Consider the following 22,683-nt stretch of genomic DNA (forward strand, 5'->3'; position numbering starts at 1 on the left):
TACAACAACAGCGATCCTCAAAAATACAAGAGAAGAACATGTAGCATGGCCTGATAGATCCCTTGCCAACAACTGTAGAAGCTTTTATAAACTGACAATGGCAAACAAGCGTCAGCCACATTCTTTCTAGTCATAAACACAGAGAGAGGAAATGGTCAACTTAAGCCACACATCTCAACTAAAACAGGAAGACCTATGATGTTATTTACACAGAGGTTGTGTCGGGCTCTAGCATCACAGACTCGGGTGTTACAATATATCGCAATACAAAAATGCAAAAAATGGATATTTACCTCAAATAAAATTTCATAATAATAATGCAATGAGGGGATATTTGTGGTCCTGATAATGCCAAATGTCTGATGTTAGCAGTAAAAAGTGTCCTACATTATTTTAAATATATCTAGTGAGTGACAGAGATCAAGCATATTCATCTATAATAATTCTGTTTTCAGCTTCAGAATCATGAATATTGTTATTCTGGTGTCTCTATTGACTTCATTTACACACACACTAAATTTTTAGTTAACATTTTACCATGTCTTGGAGTATCGCAATAATATGGGATCGTTCGTGAGTTCAGTGATATGTATCGAATCGTGACATGAGGGTCGCGTTACACCGCTAGTGCGCACGTCTTCTGATCCCAGTGTACGGGTCAGAGACGGTGTGTGTGTGTGTGTTTAGTTTGGTTACATAAGCAGCACAAGGTCTGTCCCGGCTCAGGATTTACATCTGTGCCAGGAGCCTGAAGGCATGCATGAGTTCGCTGGGTAATTATTCATTTCATTTATGCAATACAGCAGGATGACATTTTATGGCTATAAACTAATCTTTATAAACTGCCTACTACAACCAATACAACATTTGTGTAAAAATAGCATTTATGAAAATGGAATATTTTTCACTCTTAATCCAGGTTTGTACAAAAATGAGCTGACTTTAGACTGTCCGATTAAATAATAGCCTAAGTCAAGAAAAAGTCAGAGGCTCTCAAAGTAGAGCATGGTTTCGGAGATATTTTTCCCATAGGGATTTTTAAAAAGTCTTCATTAAAGGCCCACTGAAGTGCCTTGAAACACACAGCGTTATTCAGTGTGTTGACGTCATTTCCACTGAAACAGGAAGACAGGGCGGGGCATATCACACAGCTCCTCCTCTTTTTTAAACAGCCAATAGCGTTCCGTTTATATCACAGCTCGGCTGTTGAGCTCATTAAAGCTGCAGTTTCCTCCTCATCTCTAAATGTTTCTCCATATCACTTTAAAATACAGCATTCACAATACAAATATGTCCGATACGTTCTGTGGTGCGCGGCGACTCGATCATATGATCCGCTCTGTGTGTCGTGTCTCTGGACTGGACTTCACTCGGCCCAATGGAAAGCATATGCACGCTAATTGAATCGGTCCCTCCCTATCCCATATATATGCTAGTGCACAACGTGCCATTCACCAAACAGTACACGTGTGAACAAGCGACTGATTTTTTTTTAGCCGCTGCTTACGCACGTGTTTATAATGTAGGGGGCGGAGCTTCACATTCTAGAGAGCATTTGATTGGACAGAAAATCTGATGTCATCAAAATCATTGATTCATATTGGCGGAAGTGAGAGACTAAGTTTTGAACACTTATATCTTCTCACTGTGAATTTTGTTATTGTTTTGGAGCACACAAGCTTATAGATTACAGTAAAATTAACATATTCATACTAAAAGCCGAAAAAACTTCATTTTTGATTTCATGGTGACTTTAAAGAGTTATAAAACAAAAAACCAATCAGCTACAAGGTGAATCACAACATTACAATCTTTGATTTGAAGCAAAAGAGCATTTGAAAATCAGACAGAACTGCAATCTGAAAATTGAATTAAAAACGACAGCTAGGCCTACATATAAACATTAATTAATAGATGTTGATTATCTATATACTATACAGAATAGGGGTGTAACGGTACATGTATTCGTACCGGACCGTTTCGGTACAGGACTTTGGGTACGGTGCACATGTGCACCGAATGCATTCACGTAAATTAGGCTAGTTTTGTGTGAGGAACATGCGTCAGTTCCGAGTTTCCACACGAACATATTAAGTGTCGGAAGTCTCCGCGTTGCACTGATTAAATCTGATTAATCGTTTTTGTGATTCAAATACATGTACAATATTACCATAACATCGGTCTTCCTGTGTGCGGAAATTTGTTTATGTTGCTGTGACAACGAAACGCGTGCATGCGCGCCTGTGTTAAGAGCGCTTGTTGCTCCATGCGCGCTGATGTGCTCATCTGTGGACATTTCCAAATGCCTTTCAGTTGCTTAATAAAAGCGGCTTTCCACACAAACAAACGTACATGTGTCATTAGTATGAGAAAAAAAAAAAGGGATTTTAACTCTCGGGTCGGGCTCGGACATAAATATCTTTATGCCTGTCGGGCTTGGGTCGGGTTCGGTTACTGCTGTCTAAAATCTACTGCCTAAAATTCGGCCCGATCACCACATACACAGCTTTAGCCCAGCCTCTCGCTAGCTAGCGTCATGGCCAGTATTGGTTTTATATTTTATTTAGTGGAGAACTTTGCAGCAGTATTTTATTTCTTATTCTTTTTTTATTTTTATATATTTTTTATTAATTATATTTTATTAAAAAGTGCGTTTAAAAAAAGTGTAAACAAATTGTTAAAAAAAGTTTATAGTAAACAACCAGCAGTTTAATGTTTTGCATTTCTTTCCCTTACTGTACCGAAAATGAACCGAACCGTGACTTTAAAACCGAGGTACGTACCGAACCGAGATTTTTGCGTACCGTTACACCCCTAATACAGAAACAAACATCATTTTTTCAATGTATTGCAAAATGTGCATACATACATTTATACACACACACAAATAAAGTCACCATGAAATCAAAATGGACAGTTTATGTTTTTTTTTTATGGAATATTGCAGTGTTTATTATAAATGATTTACCCGCCGTGCACGTCATAATGGTTTTAAATTCATGTGTCTCGTAATCTTGAATCAGAATAACTTCCCCTCCCTCCATCTAGTGCTGGGCGGTTTGACCAAAAATGTATATCACGGTTTTTTTCAAAATTATGCCGGTTTTCCGGTTTATGACGTTTTTTTTTTTTTCATGCATAAGGTGTTGTTCAATGCATTTTCTACTGGTTGAGAGAGGAATTACTGCAGTAAATCGACGTAGGATGGTCTATTTTACTGTCATTAGTGAATATTGTAGAATAATTCCACACTAGTAATACAGGTTTGCATGGCCCCAGAAAATGATGCTGTTGTTTACAAATAAGAGCCAGTCATGATTCTAATGAAGTGAGGAATCAGAATGCAAAGACAATTGCAGTCAAAATACAGAGCTTTTACTGTGCAAATTTCACAAAAATATTTTTTATGAAAATTTGATTAAACACAAAAAAATTAAAAATATTTGTATAAATAATCTTTATTTAAATTTCGTTTTTTCTTTATTTAAATTTCGTTTTTCTTTATTAAAATTTCGTTTTTCTTTATTTAAATTTCGGTTTTTCTTTATTTAAATTTCGTTTTTCTTTATTTAAATTTCGGTTTTTCTTTATTTAAATTTCGTTTTTCTTTATTTAAATTTCGTTTTTATTTATTTAAATTTCGTTTTTATTTATTTAAATCTACCCTTTACTGTGTCAGTAATTTGTTAGTCAAAAAAATATTAGATTACGTTTTATATCACTATAGCCAGTGTCCGTTCTCGGAGCATATAAGCCCTGCCCGCTTGAGGTGCGCCGCTTCCCGCTCGCGCTGTTCTGTAGCCTAGTTTACTAAAGTTTATTAATTCTGAATGTGTCTGAATTCTGAAATAATTCTGAATGTTGCGTCTCGCATGTCCATCTATATTGCACCAAATGAGACACTGCACTCCCTTGTGAAGTCGATTGGATGAACGGTTCTCGAAACCTTTTTTTTCTTTTTGGAAACCAAAAAACCTCCAAACAACAGCCCCGGCTCCTCTTTTTGGCACAAGTTCTTCTGTGTCATGTTCTAGTTCTGCAGCATCCATCTTCCCTGTAACGTAACACCAGAGCACTGCTGTGTTTACCCTCACCACGCCTCGCAACATTGTAAAGGGTCCGTCTGAAACAATGTCGCGCAGCGTAACGTTCGCTCCGAAGACGTTGTGTAATTAAATACATCGGTATGGCGGTATATTAAAAATGTATATCGTAACGAAAATATACACCGGTTTTCGGTATGAACCGGTATACCGCCCACCACTACCTCCATCTCTTCTCTGATGACGAGGGCGGGGCACCCTGTCAATCACATGAGATCCACCAATAGCAAACCACAACCATCCAATCAATACACTAAGACAAAATCAAGCCCCGCCCTAAAAGACTAGCACAACTTTAGTTTCATGCTGACTTTCTGTAGTTTGAAAGCCTCATTCACAGCGCTTCATTCGAGTGCGCTAGTGCGATGCGATTAGCTTGTTTTGAATCTCAATTGTAGGCGATTTCTTTGCAGTTTTTGTGAAACATGCTTATTTTTTGGAAATAAGCAAATCTTCATAGCTCACAGTGGGTTCACCTTTAAAGGTTTACAAGTTAAAAAGCAGGACCTCTGGAGAAAATACATGGGATTTTTTTACTGTTGCACTCTTTGGAAGGTGAGATTGAAATATTGCATTATGGGAACCCTACACTTGAGTGCAAAAGTTTTCTTTACTTCCATCATACTTAAAAAAACAATTCCTACAACTCACAGAGATAACAGTCACATGTCTTGTGTGCACTTTATACTCACACACAACAGCCTAGTAGTCCCTACAGAGTGGAAAATTCTCATCCAATTTTTTTTAACATGTTGTCCACCATGACAACTTCGTGTAGCACTCGTGCCTCTCTCTACTTCCTGAAAAAGGGATATACTGATACACACTTGTTTCCATGACATTTGCATTGCCCTTCGGACTGAGAATACACACTCCCTAATCACTTAAGATAGACAAACACCCTATGAAGTCCACTTCACAGGTTAACACAAGCCACTAAGCATACTACATACCACAGTAGGTAATAGTAAGAGTGGTATTAGTAGTATACAACTCCAAACAAACCCTAGTTCCTGCTGTAGCTACTGGCATTTTAAAATGGCCTCCAAGCAAACATTGGTAGGCTAATACAATTATTATTTTACATTTTTGCAAGATATGGTGGTTCAATCAATGATGTTAATCAGTAAATTCTGACTTTGAACAGTAGATTTGCCCTAAAATTAGACCTACATGTATGGAGTAAGCACTATGATCCCTCAATAAACGTGAATCTAAAACAAGAATGCTGACAACTGTCAAGCACAAAACAACCACTGTTGAATTAATCTTACAAAAATATCATACTTCTTAGTAAACAACTTGTTTTCTTTTTTTTCTCTGCAGGTAATCACAATTAAAATGTCTAATTACAACAAAATATGCGAAGTATTCTCAACAGAAACCGGTCTGAACCGAATTTAACTCCGCAAACAACTGCCATTTTAACTGTTATTTTTAAACTGCCATTTTGACCATATACTGTCTATGATTTTGACCGTGTTTACATTATTGTCAAGTTGGTGACGCAAACATTTTACGTCATGACGTCCGTCGTCCGAAGCACTGACGTCACAGTAGAAAAGTTACCAGATTATTATAACAATAATAACAACAATATCACTAACAAACAAGCAGCTGAGCTCCTGAATCAGTCAGTAAGGGGGTGTTCACGTGACTCTCCCATTAGCATTTAACGATGTGTGGAAGTTAAAACTCAAACGCCAATTTAGTTTGAACGTCGTTAAATTATCGATCAGCAGAAATGTCCATTTCTAGTAATAAACGTGCCAAAAAATGGCATCAAATATAAACGCTTGATCCGAAAGCGCTTGATATGTATCCAATGACACATTAGCAACTGTCCACGATCGAAAGTATAAAATTGATAATTAATTCCGAGTCGATGATGGCATGCGAGTGTGAGATCAGGATTGGACAGTTCGCATGTTAGCTAAACACTTCAACAACACACTCGTTGAACGAGCTATAAAGCTAGCTCTCCTTCATTAACAACTCTAGTTACAATCTATCTCATGAATAAATGATCAAATGTTACTATACATAGATCATTTTAATTATGTAATCGCCCGAATTATGGCCCACTTACCTCTTGGCTTCTTTTAGGCCCGAAGCATTCTAGCTATGAAGCCTTTCCCTTTGTTCACACTGATCTGCTGTATCGTCCCAATAAATGTGTCACACACCAGCAAGAAACGCGTAACTGCTCTAAAAGACAGCGCTCGCTTCAGTGAGCCGTGCCGCCGAGGCTCGTCTGCTCGTCATGATTGTGTCGGACAGCTTTTTCCAGCAGATCACGATCATATTTTCAGGAGATCATCGCGTCTCTGGCTGGCTGATGTCGGCTTGGTAAACTAACGTGGTCACGTGACGCGCGCGTCCGTCTCAACGCCAGCGAACAGCCTCAAACTAGACACCTCAAAAGCAGACTCTTTTTTATTTTATTTTTATATTTTTGTACGATGTGACGTTTCGGATTATGTGTCTAATATAACCGATTCGTAATAACTAATTTAATTATTTATATTTATTATTAATTATTTATTACTACGAAGCAGTATTTGTAAGTCAATGTTTTATTCAATTATTAAACTGCAGATTATTTTATATTACATTACCGGTCAAAAGTTTGGAATAATTTCGTTAAAAAAAAAAACGTTACTCATCTTCAGTGTCACATGATCCTTCAGAAATCATTCTAATATGATGATTTGCGGTTCAAGAAACATTTATGATTGATAATTATAATTTTGAATAGTTCATCTTTGTAACCGTGATACATTACCAGCAAGGTAAATAAAAGAGGGTTTAAAAAAAATAAATGAAATACTTTTATTATTCAGTGACGCACTGATCCAACGTGACAGTAAAGACATTTATAATGTCCTAAAATATTTATATTTGACATAAATGCTGTTCTTTTGAAGGTTATATTTATCAAATAATCCTGAAAAATCCATTGGCCCAAAAAATATATATCAAGGAGCAAAAATAATTTTCAACATTAACAATTATTAATAATTGAGCAGCAAATCATCATATTATACTGATTTCTGAAGGATCATGTGACACTGAAGACAGAAGTAATGATGCTGAAAATTCCTCAGAAGAAATTATTTTAACATATAATCAAATATTATTAAAATATTTAATATTACAATTAGCAATTTCACAATGACCAGTAGTGCATCTAAATAATAATATATTTAGCGATTTCTCAAATATGATTTATTTTCAACACAAATAAAGACTGCAATACAAACATGATATGCTTTATAAATATTTTATGAAGCAATCTGTACAAACATGTCTGCGAATCAAACATTTTGACTCATCTTTCTGATGAGAAAGATTACTTGTGATTTAAATGCAATATTACTAACAAAAGAAAACATTTCTTCATGTAACAAATCAGTTTATTTCATCTTAAAATGAAGAGCATGTTAAAACACCCCCGCCTTTTTTTTTATAGCAACAATAGTTCAAAACCTAACTAAAAAGAAGCATGAACGGAACATTTATGTTAAAAAATATGCAAAATAGTATCTGTAGTATGAATGAGGAGATCATTACAGCATTTTAATTTATAGGTTTGAGATACCACTACTTTCTGGCAAGAAGGAAAAACAAAGTTGCATTTGTCTCAAAGTAAAAAAAAAAAAGAGAATGTGATCGTAGATTTTTACATTTTACAAAACTTTACATCACTTCCCCCAGCCTCCTCTCACATGTTCAGTCACCGAACAGTCACCGCATGACAGTTCTGCGTCCGAATCAAATCATTTCTTTTTTTTCCTCTTTTTTGGAGGACCCTGATCCGAACTGCTTGAGGACTCGGAGTCGGAGCTGGAGGAAGACGAGGAGGAGGAGGAGGACGAGGACGGGCTGGAGCTGTCCTCGCTGTCGCTGCTACTGTCTTCAGACGAGGACGAGGAGCTGGAGGAGTCGCTGCTGTCTGAGGAAGAGTCGCCAGAAGAGCTCGACGAATCACTGCTGCCGGAGCTGGAGGAGGACCTGAAAGAAAACAGCAGATCTGCATATCAAGTGCTGTGCTTACATCCAACCGGTGTTTGTTCCTTATGATGGCAGTGTGAACAACAGCAACCTGAAATATTACATTTTCCCCTTGTGATCTGGGCCGCTTTTGTGTGTAAATATATATAATACATAATTGTGTTGGTATACCAGAGGTATATGGCCATATATCTATATATACCTAGTGTAGTCAACATTTGAAGTGGATCAAAACCTTTAATCAAAGTTAAGCATGCATTTTTAACAATACCCGTTCTTGTCTTTGATGATCCACTTCCAATGTTGACTGTGTGTGTGTGTGTGTGTGTATCACATCACATATAATATTGTGTATTACAACCTTTATATAATATAATGGTATATATATATATATATATATACACACACATATATACAGGTGAAACTTGAAAAATTAGAATATGGTGCAAAAGTTCATTTATTTCAGTAATTCAACTTAAAAGGTGACATTAATATATTATATAGACTCATTACATGCAAAGTGAGATATTTCAAGCCTTTATTTGTTATAATTGTGATGATTATGGCTTACAGATTATGAAAACCTTTTGCACCATATTCTAATTTTTTGAGTTTCACCTGTACACACACACACACACGTGTATGCATGTATATACTTTGATAATGATGATATATTTATATATTTTTTATTTTTTTATTTCTCATTTTTAACATATATATATATATATATATATATACACACACATATACACACACACACACACAATCAATTTTATGCACCATTCATCCATATATTTATTATAACATAGGGCTCAGATTGTTTTTTTGACTCATTTATTGTTTTGGACATAAGTTTACTCATATACTATACACTAATTTTATAGATCGTTATGCAAAACCGTGAGATACAAGTGCAATTAAATTAAACTCATACCAGACCTAGCATGGGGCAAAAAAAAGTTAATTGGTTCCCTCAAAGTAATTATATATGAGATAAAACATCTTAATATTTCACTTTATAAAGTGCATAACATGTTTATACTGGTAACACTGGCAATGACTCACCTTTTTTTCTTTGTTTTTTTCTCACTGCGCGCTGTTATTCCAGGTCTAAAAAGTGTCAAGAAAGTACAGTTGAAATGCAGTACCGGTATTTATCATGAGAAATGAAATATGAATGATTGAAAAACACAACAAATGGACATAATGGAGAAGTCTATTTTTTTTCTGCCTAAAAAGGATATTTTTGTGTTCACTCAAATTAAAATTCTGTCATTAATTACTCGCCATTATGCCGTTCTAAACCTGTAAGACTTTAGTTCATCTTCAGAAAACAAATGATCTTTTAAAAATAATCTGAGAGCTTTCTGTTCATACTTTTTTTACAACTAACATTTTGACATTAAAATTGTCGCTGAAGCTCAAACGCGATGCGTAACAGAGAATGAACCTCATTGGTTCTCGCTGAAGCTCAAACGTGATGCGTAACAGAGAATGAACCTCATTGGTTCTCGCTGAAGCTCAAACGTGATGCGTAACAGAGAATGAACCTCATTGGTTCTCGCTGAAGCTCAAACGTGATGCGTAACAGAGAATGAACCTCATTGGTTCTCGCTGAAGCTCAAACGTGATGCGTAACAGAGAATGAACCTCATTGGTTCTCGCTGAAGCTCAAACGTGATGCGTAACACGAGAATGAACCTCATTGGTTCTCGCTGAAGCTCAAACGTGATGCGTAACAGAGAATGAACCTCATTGGTTCTCGCTGAAGCTCAAACGTGATGCGTAACAGAATGAACCTCATTGGTTGTCGCTGAAGCTCAAACGTGATGCGTAACAGAGAATGAACCTCATTGGTTCTTGCTGAAGCTCAAACGTGATGCGTAACACGAGAATGAACCTCATTGGTTCTTGCTGAAGCTCAAATGTGATGCGTAACACGAGAATTAACCTCATTGGTTCTCGCTGAGTAACAGAGAATGAATCTCATTGGTTCTTGCTGAAGCTCAAATGTGATGCGTAACAGAGAATGAACCTCATTGGTTCTTGCTGAAGCTCAAACGTGATGCGTAACAGAGAATGAACCTCATTGGTTCTTGCTGAAGCTCAAATGTGATGCGTAACACGAGAATGAACCTCATTGGTTCTTGCTGAAGCTCAAATGTGATGCGTAACAGAGAATGAACCTCATTGGTTCTTGCTGAAGCTCAAATGTGATGCGTAACACGAGAATTAACCTCATTGGTTCTCGCTGAGTAACAGAGAATGAACCTCATTGGTTCTCGCTGAAGCTCAAACGTGATGCGTAACAGAGAATGAACCTCATTGGTTCTTGCTGAAGCTCAAACGTGATGCGTAACAAGAATGAACATCACTGGTTCTCACACATCAAGCAACATACTTGAGCTTCGGTTTACCATAACTGATGTGTGTGTTGATGTCTCTTCAGAAATGTTAGACTAGTCTAAACCGCTCAAATCCTATGGATTAGTTTTGCGATCACTTTATGAAGCTTTAAAGTGGTAGTAGTTGCGTAGCGGTCAATGGAGGGACAGAAAGCTCTCAGATTTCATCAAAAAAAGATGTTAATTTGTGTTCTAAAGATGAACGAAAGTTTTATGGGTTTGGAAGGACACTAGGGTGAGTAAGTATGACAGACTTTTCATTTTTGAGTGAACTACCCCTTTAATATTAGAACTACGGGAGATTACTGAACTTTAAATATCCGTAATATACAAGCGAGTTTCTATCGAAAGATGTTGACTGATAAACGAGTAAACTAGTAATCCATTCATTCAATATTACTACTACTCAAGTATGTGAATGCGTTGTGTTTCTTACCCCAAATCCTCTGAAGGGTTGTTCTCCTTGTCTTTCAGCTTCTTTTTTAACTCCGCTGTCCTGGAAGGTCTATAAAGATACTTTCTTTTCCCGGTGCATTCAAAGGACCAGTGTCCATGTTCCAGACATTTCTGACAGCGAACATGTTGTTTGTTTGCCTCCCTGTGGAAATATGAGAAGCCGCGCAGTAAAAGGTAAAACCTGGTGTTAAAACAACAAAAACTCAAAAAGACGACTAATGAGATAAAGATAAACAGAAACACAAATAATATATTAAAATATATAATATACAACTCCAAAATCGTATAATGTGTCAAATAACTCACGCTTGTCGTCGAGCGATCAATCTATGCATGGGAGTCGCCATTTTGGATGCGATCTTGTGCGCGAGCCTGAAAAAATAAAGTGCGCCATCTAAAGCTCAGGAGAGGCTTCAGCTTTCTATTTTATTCAGTTTCATTTGTTTGTCTATTTATTGATCTATTCATGTGAATTATTACCGCATTTATTACGCCAATATATACGAAATATACACAAACGCTTGTTTTTTTCACACACCTGATTTGATTTATTGGTTTGTTTATTTATTTATTTAACACACCTGTGGTTTTATTTCACCTCTACTTCACTCAAATTAGAATAATGTTTGTGAATTTTAGGACGGAATTCACAAACATTATTCTAATTTGAGTGAAGTAGAGGTGAAATAAAACCACAGGTGTGTTAAATAAATACATTTATCACCATTTCCTTGAAACAAACTAGACAAGATATCTTATTATATGTCATATATCATATGTCTTTTTAGAATTAAATAGTCGGAAAACAATTTGCTTTGCTTTTCTAATTGTTGAAGGTAAAAAAAAACAAAAAACAGAGCAACTACTTTAATCGTGTGAATAGAGAATTATTCTAAAATTATATTCTCATTAAAGTACATTTTATTTATATATAATAATTTTCTCCTGTATTGTAAACCCAATTATTTTAGTTGTGTTATCTTTTTGGATGTCTTGTTATATTTGTAATATTTTTATTTTATTTGAACTATTTATATATATATATTATTAGATATATCTATCGGTCTATTTTTTATTTTATTTTAACAATTTATATATATATATATTATTAGATATATCCAGAGCCATATAGAGAGACCATTTCCTTGAATAAAATCGTCCAGACAGAGCAATAAAAACAAACTAGACAAGATGTCTTTTTAGAATTAAATAGTCGGAAAAAAATTTGCTTTGCTTTTATAATTGTTGAAGGTAAAAAGAAAAAAAATCAGAGCAGCTACTTTAATCGTGTGAATAGAGAATTATTCTAAAATTATTTTCTCAGTAAAATCGGTAAATAGTTTATTTTATATATATATAATAATTTTTTTCTCCTGTATTGTAAACCCAATTATTTTAGTTGTTATCTTTTTGGATGTCTTGTTATATTTGTAAAAAAATATTTTATATATATATATATATTATTATATAATTTTATTTTTCAAATTTATATATATTATTAGATATATCTATCGGTCTATTTTTTTATTATATTTTAACAATTTATATATATATATTAGTAGATATATCTATCGCTCTATTTTTTATTTTATTAAAAAAAATATATATATTATTAGCTCTATCGCTCTATCTATCCATCGATTTTATTTTTTGAATTTTATGTGTATTATTAGGTAAATTATTCTATTTTAACAATATATATATATATATATATTAGTAGATATATCTATCGCTCTATTTTTTATTTTAATAATTTTTATATTATTATAGCTCTATCGCTCTATCCATCGATTTTATTTTTTTCGAATTTTATATTTATTATTAGGTCAATTTTTATTCTATTTTAACAATATATGTATATTAGTAGATATATCTATCGCTCTATTTTTTATTTTATTAATTTTTTTTAAAATATTTTTAGCTCTATCGCTCTATCTATCCATTGATTTTATTTCTCGAATATTATATATATTATTAGGTAAATTTTTATTCTATTTTAACAATATATATATATATATATATATATATATATATATTAGTAGATATATCTATCGCTCTATTTTGTATTTTATTTAAAAAATATATATATTATTAGCTCTATCGCTCTATCTATCCATTTATTTTATTTCTCGAATTTTATATATATTATTAGGTCAATTTTTATTCTATTTTAACAATATATATATATATATATATATATATATATATATATATATATATATATATATATAGGCTATTAGTAGATATATCTATCGCTCTATTTTTTATTTTATTTTAACAATTTTTATATTATTAGCTCTATCGCTCTATCTATCCATCGATTTTATTTTTCGAATTTTATATATATTATTTGGTCAATTTTTATTCTATTTTAACAAATATATATATATATATTAGTAGATATATCTATCGCTCTATTTTGTATTTTATTTTAACATTTTTTATTTTATTTTAACATTTTTTATATTATTAGCTCTATCTATCCATCGATTGGTTGGATTTGTCGTCATGATCACGTCATACAAGGAAAGCTCCAGAGCCATCTAGAATTCAAACTCTCGCGATAAAACCGGCGTTGACTTCGGCGTGAACTCCGGCTTACCCATTTACATTCAGCAGTCAGCCGGTCTGCATCAAGTCAGTCAATGGACATTAGAGAACTATGAAATCGCGTTAAACCTGAGTTTTATGAATTAAACCTCTCTGTGACTGTTATATATATGTTTTAAAAGGACTTTCTTGCGGGGTATTGAGTGTTTTAGCTGGGCTGTGCTCGTGATTTCCAGTGAAGATGTCAGTTGTGGGATTTGACGTGGGCTTCCAGAGCTGTTATGTTGCTGTCGCTCGCGCCGGTGGAATCGAGACCGTAGCCAACGAGTACAGCGATCGATGCACACCGTAAGTCAAGCTCTAAATCGGCTTATACACTGTGTTTAGACCCTGCGTGTATTTCTCTTTGACATGTCACACCCCATTCACGCAATGACAGCCACATTAAGAAGCGTGGAACGTGACCGGAGCATGTTTTCTTTCATTATCTCATTTCATTAGATCTAAATAATGTATAATTAGTTAACAACATGAGCGTTGCCTTGATGTTGACAGTTAATATCGTGACGATCTATTCTGCATGGCAGACTAGTATGATGCCGACGTCTTTAGAGTATATATGAGTGTATTAGATGAGCGAGTGTAACGTTAGTGATGAACGGGTCTGTTAGCCGGAGATGCTACAGCGTGGCTCGCGCTGCTGCCGTGACGTCACGCCCGCAGGAACATTCTAGCACATTTAAGGCCGCGCGGAAAAAACTGTCATTTATTTCCTTTTTATCTCTCAAACTATTATTTATTATACATTTCTCACTGAATGGTTTCCGCCACGGAATAAAACAATCGGAAAAAAATAATTGCGACTTTTTCCCCTGTTGAAATGTGAGATATAAAGTCGTATTTGCGAGTTATAACGTCAGATTTGCGGGATAACGTTACAAAGTAGAAATTAACGCGTAAATAAATAATTTTCTCTCCACTGATAGTCAATTGGGGTGTATCCATGACACATCATATATTTTACTTTACCTAAAATGATTGAATTTCCTCAAATATCTACACTGTCGATCGATAGTGGATTTTACCGATAACGATAATTTGGTTTAACGATATTCAACCAATAGTTTTTTTAACTGGATACTAAATGAAAACAAACATAGCAGATACAATAGTGCTGAAATTTATTGAACTTCACACTACAATCTATATTTTTAAATTAAATTTACAATATTAATCTCTATATGAAGCATACCGTCTATATTAATGCCACGGAAAGATGAGCGTTTTGCTGAAAAATGCATTAAAGCAACCAGCTGGATATAACCTAATGCAATAGATGGAAACAAATAACAATTGTGACATTAAACATTCTGTTCGGGCTTGCTTTCACATTGTTTTAACCTCTTGACTTGAGGTACTACTAATGTTACCTTGGCAGACATGTTCTTTCTCTACTAATGCTTTCAGTTATACAGTTATACTTTCTATACTTTACAACGATATGAAACAAGTACGGTAGTAGTGTACTTTATAAAATGCTGTTTTGTTGTCTAGGCTATGTTTTAAATCTGCTAATGAATAATGCATGGATCTGCGTTAAAGGTGCACTTGGTAACTTTTTCAACTTAATAAATCCGTTTAGAAATCATTTGGATGGTTAAATAATCTGTTCTGGTGAGAATAGTTACTTTCCCCGCTCCCCCCAGCGTTCCCAGGCGGAAAACCAGCCTTGCAACATTGGGACTGACGTCCCGGTAAGTTGAAAATAGGAAGTCTCATGAGAAGCGAGAACGAGCGAGAAAGAACGAGAAACACGAACTGCTTTACGGAATACAAAATGTACATGTCAATGTTAAATGATACTGTGTATGATTTATCACCCACCTCGGTAGACATGCTCCACACAATAAAGTTGGTGCGTCTGGGACTCATTTGTTCACCACACCGGCTCCGACCATAACAAAAGCACATGAGCAGCGGTAGAAAGGGGGAGGAGTGCGCCGGCGCACCGCAAGTGACTTTACGACAGTGATGTGAAAAAGCGGTGGCTGGAGTTACCGAGTGCTGCTTTAAAGGGATAGTTCACCCAAAAATGTTAATTCTGTCATTAGTTACTCACCCTCATATCGTTCCAAACCCGTAAGATTTTCGTTCATCGTCAAAACAAAAATGAAGATATTTTTTTTAAGAAATTGAGAGATTTTTGAACCAGCCATAGTAGACTGCAACGTTATTGCAACTTTCAAGGCCCAGAAAGGTAGTAAAGACCTCGTTAAAATAGTCTGTGGCTCCAGTGGTTCAACCTTAATATTATGAAGCCACGAGAATACTTTATTCCACAATCTCTTCTCTTGCACCTCATTCTCATATGCTGTTGACGTAGTGTAAACGGTGCAATGCTTCCTGGCTCTACGTCAGAACCCCGGCTCGTTATTGGCCGGCTCCTGGGTCAGCATCACTCACGTGTAGTGGTGCTTGTGTGAACTGCGTTTTCAAACGAATCTAGTGAGTCAATGCTTCAATGACCCATTCATAAAGACAGTCGCTTGCTTTGTTACTGAATGAATCGATTGAATGAATGACGCCCCCTACTGGTTTTTTTAGTTTAATTTTTAGAGTATCATTTCAGTTATTTAAATAATTTTATATTTATATATTCAAAACCTTCTATTTAAAACATTAATCTCAGAACATTGTTATCATGAATTGAAATGCATTCATGCCACTTTTGAGCCTCATTAAACATTCTGTAAAAATACCTAAATGCCAGCTTTTTGTTCGTCTATGCAGTGCAAAGATGAATATTGTTGATACTGATTATTTCAACTTATTCTTCCTGATTGTGTCCTATTATTCTAACTTAATTTATAAATATAAATGTATGAATTTGACATAAAACATGCCACATTTTCTAAGGTTTAAAAAATGCCCCTGCAAGTCATTTTAAAGAGACAAATATCACCTCATAATGGGAAGGTTCATTTCTGTCATTGATCCGAAGGTGCTCCCAAAAAAAAGAAGAAGAAGAAGAAATGTGAGCATAGTAATTCGCCTTTGGCTAAGCCACGCCCTATAATGTAGATTGACCAATCACAGCGCAACCAAGAACGAGCTCCACAGCGGTCCGACACTTTTTCACAGCGCTCCATTGACTTTAACACAGGCGTCTCATATTGTTGGTCTCGGCAGGCTATTACCGTCGTAGTTTTATCAAAAATATGGTTAAACGTTGTGCCTGGGGCATTTGTAACACATACGTGTTTCCCAGAGAGGTTGGAGGGGGGTGTCCGTTTTTTTCCCTTCCCAAAACCAAAGTCAAATCCTGACAAGTGTCGTCTTTGGATTAAACTGTGTGGATGTCCTCAGTCAGCGAAACCCCTCAAGATCAACAACACACTTTTGTGCTCTAAGATACATTTAGCTTTTAACCTTACTGTGAAGTTACCGTAAAACTTCAAATAATAGCCGAGTCCCAAATAGACGCCTGTCTCTTTTACACGCCTGGTGTGGCTACAGGTTTGGATAAATAAAGGCCGGTCTCAAATAGAGGCCGGGTCTTTTTTTAGTTTCGGGTTGTATTTAATCTTCTAAAACCCGTCAGATCGTCTGTTTAAGCCAGTTCTATGGTGTAGATTGGGCACGCAAGAGAGCCCTGCGCATTTGGGCGGGAGCTGTTAGCGCAAGCAAGGCAGGAGGTATCGCACACCGGACGAGATGCGCCGCGCCGCGTGTATCGCACACCGGACGAGAAGCGCCGCGTCTATGTATCGCACACCGGACGAGAAGCGCCGCGCCGCACACCGGACGAGAAGCACCGCGCCGCGTCTATGTATCACACACCGGACGAGAAGCGCCGCGCCGCGTCTTTGACGAGTTATCACACACCGGACGAGAATCACCGCGCCGCGTCTGTGACAACTCGAGTTATCACACACCGGACGAGAAGCACCGCGCCGCGTCTGTGACAACTCGAGTTATCACACACCGGACGAGAATCACCGCGCCGCGTCTGTGACAACTCGAGTTATCACACACCGGACGAGAAGCACCGCGCCGCGTCTGTGACAACTCGCGTTATCGCACACCGGACGAGAAGCACCGCGCCGCGTCTGTGATAACTCGCGTTATCGCACACCGGACGAGAAGCACCGCGCCACGTCTGTGACAACTCGAGTTATCACACACCGGATGAGAAGCACCGCGCCGCGTCTGTGACAACTCGCGTTATCGCACACCGGACGAGAAGCACCGCGCCACGTCTGTGACAACTCGCGTTATCGCACACCGGACGAGAAGCACCGCGCCACGTCTGTGACAACTCGAGTTATCACACACCGGACGAGAAGCACCGTGCCACGTCTGTGATAACTCGCGTTATCGCACACCGGACGAGAAGCACCGCGCCACGTCTGTGACAACTCGCGTTATCGCACACCGGACGAGAAGCACCGCGCCACGTCTGTGATAACTCGCGTTATCGCACACCGGACGAGAAGCACCGCGCCGCGCCTGTGACAACTCGCGTTATCGCACACCGGACGAGAAGCACCGCGCCACGTCTGTGACAACTCGCGTTATCGCACACCGGACGAGAAGCACCGCGCCGCGCCTGTGACAACTCACGTTATCGCACACCGGACGAGAAGCACCGCGCCACGTCTGTGATAACTCGCGTTATCGCACACCGGACGAGAAGCACCGCGCCGCGCCTGTGACAACTCGCGTTATCGCACACCGGACGAGAAGCACCGCGCCGCGCCTGTGACAACTCGCGTTATCGCACACCGGACGAGAAGCACCGCGCCGCGCCTGTGACAACTCGCGTTATCGCACACCGGACGAGAAGCACCGCGCCACGTCTGTGATAACTCGAGTTATCGCACACCGGACGAGAAGCGCGCGCGTGCGGAGTTTATGACAACTCGAGTTATCGGACGCGCACTTTGTCAGTTTATGGCCAGCAATATTGTTATGTTTAAGGACATTATGGAATTAAGATCATGTCTATGTTATGATTGTACTGTACAATTAAATACAATCGTTGCTTAGTCTACACTACAGTCTGAATTCACTTTACCTCAGAGCGTCCGTTAACTGAATTGAGAATATCATCTGAAAATCCGATAGCAGCAGCAATTTTCATTCAACCAGCTGATTTCTGTAAATGAATGTAAAGCTAAATGTATATTGCAGCGCAGGGTGAAGTCTCAACACTAAAGTAAAGGCCTGTCTCATATAGACGCCTGTCTCCAATACAAGCCGGTGCAGTTCGGCGATTTGGGAAGATAAAAGCCCGGGCTATTATTTGAAGTTTTACGGTATACTAGTTAGACAGTTTTATGCTGGTTTAGGTTATGATTTCGGTTCTCTACCCTAATTGTTGATACGCTAGCACACGCTGCTAATAAATACAACTTTATACTCGCGTAGTCCGTTTGCTTTGTAATAACGATTATAGAAGTGAATAGAGACCCAGCTTTGCATGAACAGTGTTGCTCCTGATATTGTGAGTCCCAGCCTCCGTCTCCATTAGGATATGCTGTGTTCATTTTTTGACTGTGACCGTTATGCTTTTGCCTCTATTTGGATGCCTTGTAGTTGCTTGCGTTTCACCGTATGTCTTGAATATAGCCTTCGAACGCACACTGAGCCCCTTCTGCCTACTTCTATTGGACACTTTATTTGCTGCTTTATAAAAGTTTGATAAAATGTCATCAGGAAGAGCCGTCACTGCATAAGCCATATTGATACCAAACCAGAGCCCAGATGAAGTTGACGGACGTAGCAACAGTAACTAAGGGGGGCGTGGCTTAGCCAAAGGTGAATTGGTAGTGTAATATCTAATGATTTGCTCTTTTCAGGTCATTTGTATCGTTCGGTCCTCGGAATCGTTCGATTGGAGCAGCCGCCAAAAGCCAGGTAAACATCTGTTTAGTTTGAATAAGCAGGATAACACATTGCATGGATGGATGGTAGTTGTGATTATAATTTCTGCTCTCACAAACAAGGTGGTCACAAACTGCCAGAACACCGTGCAGGGTTTTAAGCGATTCCATGGCAGGGCGTTCAGTGACCCGTACGTCCAGGCGGCGAAGTCCGGCCTGGTGTTTGATCTCGCTCAGATGCCGACGGGAACCACCGGCATTAAGGTAAGACTAATGAAACCGCAGTGATAATGTCATCACACATCGAGATTAGGGATGCACGATGTATCGGTATCGGCCCATATGTGACCCTGGACCACAAAACCAGTCACATGGGTTCATTATTTTTGAAATTGAGATTTATACATCTTTAAGCTTTCCATTGATGTATGGTTTGTTAGGACATTATTTGGCAGAGATTTAGGTATTTATTTTACTAGCTTTGTCTGTTTGCGTCTGTAGATTTCTCCTAAATTCAACAAAAGTTGTCGTTTTTAATCATCATGATCCGCGATCTCTGTCTGCTCCCTGTCATCACACACACTGTTAGAAAGCTCTCTCTCTCCTGTACAATGCTGTCGGATCCAAATATGGTCATTTCCTTTTTAATCATCAATCGTGACAATCTCATTGGCTGATGATAAATCTTCAAAGCCCGTTTTCTCAAAATGACTTTTCTCTCATTCTCCAAGTCTGAAATCTCCACTTCAGTCGCACCGATATACACCAAACCTTCCAGTCTTGTACCCAGTTATATTATGAAGACATTTACCGAGGGATTTGTAAATATATTATTCCTAGCCTGATTTATATAACATTTTATTCCAAAAAACATGGCGAAAATAATTTTTTTAAGGCTATTGACAGTATATTCTGATTTACAGGATAACAAAAGTAGATATCCATAAATCCCTCTGTAATATTTTCCCATCTAATATGTGAACACAATGAAAAATAATTTTTAATCTGGCTTTATCCAATACTCAGACAAAATATATGCAAATTAGCGCATATTTAGTTAGACAACATCAGAAGGATCAGGCCCTTCCTATCAGAGCATGCTACACAACTGCTTGTTCAGGCGCTTGTTCTATCCAGACTGGACTATTGTAATGCTCTCCTGGCTGGTCTCCCAGCTTGCACTGTCAAACCTCTGCAACTGATCCAGAAGCTGCAGCTAGAGTGGTCTTCAACGAGCCGAAGAGAGCACAAGTCACTCCTCTCCTCACTAAACTGCACTGGTTGCCGGTTGCCGCTCGCATCAAATCCAATTCACTGACGTTTGCCTACAGAACAACCACTGGCTCTGCTCCCCTGTACCTGAACTCATTACTTCAGACTTATGTGCCATCCAGAAACTTGCGCTCTGCAAGCGAGCGCCGTCTTGTGGTGCCATCTCAAAGAGGCACAAAATCTCTTTCTCGGACCTTTACCATAACTGTTCCCTGCTGGTGATGATCTGCCTAACTCGGCCAGAGCCGCTGAGTCCGTACCCATTTTTAAGAAATTGCTGAAGACGTATCTTTTTCGGCAGCATTTAATCCAGTAATACTAACACTCTCTTCTCTATTCTAACAAAAAAAATAAAAAAAAATAAAAAAATACTGTACGTTGATTGTACTGTGAAGGGTCATAGCACTTACATACTGTTTTCCTACTGCTAGTTTAATTGCTTCTATTGTTTCTCATTTGTAAGTCGCTTTGGATAAAAGCGTCTGCTAAATGAATAAATGTAAATGTAGATATTGCCTAATTTGCATATTTAAACATTCAATTACAGAAAACTTGTAGTCATTTTTTTTTCTCATCTTAATGTAGGGAATCAACTGGGAAAGTTTCATGGTGATTTCTGCTAGTTAAACATTTTACCCTATTCACCTGTAGTGTCTCGCCTTAAAGCCGATAAATAGTGTATTATTTCCTTCAGGTGCGCACTGTTCAACATGATGGTTTTGAATTGCTTGAAATATGATTGTAATCACTTCAAAAAAGGAAAATAGGTAATCTCTGTCATATAAGCTACATAAAATTATAATGAGAACATCATTATAATTGTGTGTTTGGGACATGGATTTTGGATTTAGATTAATCGGCCAATATATCGGTTATCGGTATCAACCAAAATGTTCATATCGCTGCATCCCTAATCGAGCTGTAATGGTAAAGTGTGTTGTAAAAGCTGCGTGAGATGTTGCTGTATCAGTGCTTCATGCGGCCCGTCTCCACAGGTCATGTACATGGAGGAGGAGAAGGTGTTCGGCATTGAGCAGGTCACGGCCATGCTTCTGGCCAAGCTGAAGGAGACCGCCGAAGCTGCACTCAAAAAACCTGTGGCAGACTGTGTCATCTCTGTACGTATATCCTCTTTTATACAGCATAATTATTATTGCCGCTTCCATAGCCATCAGTGTTTATTTTACAACATCAAATTCATTGTTTTTTTTAGTACTTATGTGATTCTTAAATGTCTTAAACCTAAAATAACCATTATGTGGTTGAAAACACTGAATAGTTGTGATATATGACAAGCACTGAGCGCGTCCGTCTCTGGCTCAGCGCCAGCCAACGCGCCAAAGCACGTTTGAATTTAGCAGTTGATCACGTGATGCACTGACCGTTCTAATCACACCGGTGTGATCGTACGTGCGAAAGGGATAAAACAAAAAATATTTTTTCCATTTTCATATTTTTTAAAAGGCTCCAGGAAGCCACTAGGGCGGCGCTTAAGAGCCGCATGCGGCTCTAGAGCCGCGGGTTGCCGACCCCTGGTTTAAGGGGTAATTAAAACAAACAAAAAATTCTTCTGGAGGCGGTGCATTTAACAGCACCGCTGCTGGAAAAATGTCTAGGGGAAACACTGATGTTAGTTAATAAAATACTTGTTCACAGTGACTAACTAGCCTAATGTTAACAGATACAACTTTGGATCTTAAAAATGTCTTAAAAAATGTTGAGATTAACATTAACTAAGATTGTTAAATGTGGTAGAAGTATTGTTCATTGATTGTTTGTTCATGTTCACTAATGCTAACCAATTGAAACCTTATTATAAAGTGTCACCATTTTTTAATAAAGAAAGTTGGCCATAGGAGTGTAAAATAAATTGTAAAAGTTAAGGAATCTTATCGAAAACAAAATATCGCAATGTCTTTTTTTTTTTCTCCAATATCATGCGGCCCTGATATACTGTGTGTGCACGATTGCAGTTGGACCCAAAATACCAAAAGTAAT

At 37.6% G+C, this 22,683-nt stretch overlaps 3 protein-coding genes across 18 annotated transcripts in view; 1 reads left to right on the plus strand and 2 right to left on the minus strand.

Annotated features, from left to right (window-relative positions):
* Positions 1 to 6,523, minus strand: part of aff4 (AF4/FMR2 family, member 4) — a 68,060-nt gene extending 61,537 nt beyond the window's left edge. For 8 of the 14 annotated variants that reach the window (XM_079585060.1, XM_079585065.1, XM_079585058.1 and 5 more), the window contains exon 1: positions 6,193 to 6,515. The gene's annotated coding sequence lies outside the window, so the exon portion shown is untranslated. Of the gene's footprint in view, positions 1 to 6,192 lie in introns of all 14 variants that reach the window. The other 6 variants (XM_079585062.1, XM_079585061.1, XM_079585059.1 and 3 more) reach the window with 2 other exon arrangements.
* Positions 6,524 to 7,244: 721 nt separating this feature from the next.
* On the minus strand, positions 7,245 to 11,350 carry zcchc10 (zinc finger, CCHC domain containing 10). Its single transcript, XM_079585621.1, has 4 exons — positions 11,285 to 11,350; positions 10,959 to 11,120; positions 9,183 to 9,227; positions 7,245 to 8,117 (listed from the first exon to the last, which is right to left on the minus strand). The coding sequence occupies exons 1-4, from the start codon at positions 11,323 to 11,325 to the stop codon at positions 7,883 to 7,885; spliced, it is 483 nt and encodes a 160-aa protein (XP_079441747.1). The 5' UTR covers positions 11,326 to 11,350; the 3' UTR covers positions 7,245 to 7,882.
* Positions 11,003 to 22,683, plus strand: part of hspa4a (heat shock protein 4a) — a 44,580-nt gene continuing 32,899 nt past the window's right edge. Inside the window, exons 1-5 of one of the 3 annotated variants that reach the window (XM_079585618.1) lie at positions 11,003 to 11,152; positions 13,765 to 13,876; positions 19,390 to 19,447; positions 19,537 to 19,677; positions 21,681 to 21,803. In XM_079585618.1, the coding sequence (XP_079441744.1) occupies positions 11,131 to 11,152; positions 13,765 to 13,876; positions 19,390 to 19,447; positions 19,537 to 19,677; positions 21,681 to 21,803 (456 nt within the window). In that variant the 5' untranslated portion in view covers positions 11,003 to 11,130. Of the gene's footprint in view, positions 11,153 to 13,470; positions 13,616 to 13,710; positions 13,877 to 19,389; positions 19,448 to 19,536; positions 19,678 to 21,680; positions 21,804 to 22,683 lie in introns of those variants that run through there. The other 2 variants (XM_079585619.1, XM_079585620.1) reach the window with 2 other exon arrangements.

Source organism: Phoxinus phoxinus (genome assembly GCF_949152265.1).
Source record: "Phoxinus phoxinus genome assembly, chromosome: 17".
In the NCBI taxonomy this organism is placed as follows: domain Eukaryota; kingdom Metazoa; phylum Chordata; class Actinopteri; order Cypriniformes; family Leuciscidae; genus Phoxinus; species Phoxinus phoxinus.

Coding starts and splice junctions, on each gene's coding strand:
- zcchc10 (XM_079585621.1), bottom strand. CDS start 11,325: ATGGCGACTCCCATGCATAGATTGATCGCTCGACGACAAGC. Junction 11,121..11,284: donor TTGATCGCTCGACGACAAGC/GTGAGTTATTTG, acceptor ATATTTCCACAG/GGAGGCAAACAAACAACATG. Junction 9,228..10,958: donor AACCCTTCAGAGGATTTGGG/GTAAGAAACACA, acceptor GACACTTTTTAG/ACCTGGAATAACAGCGCGCA.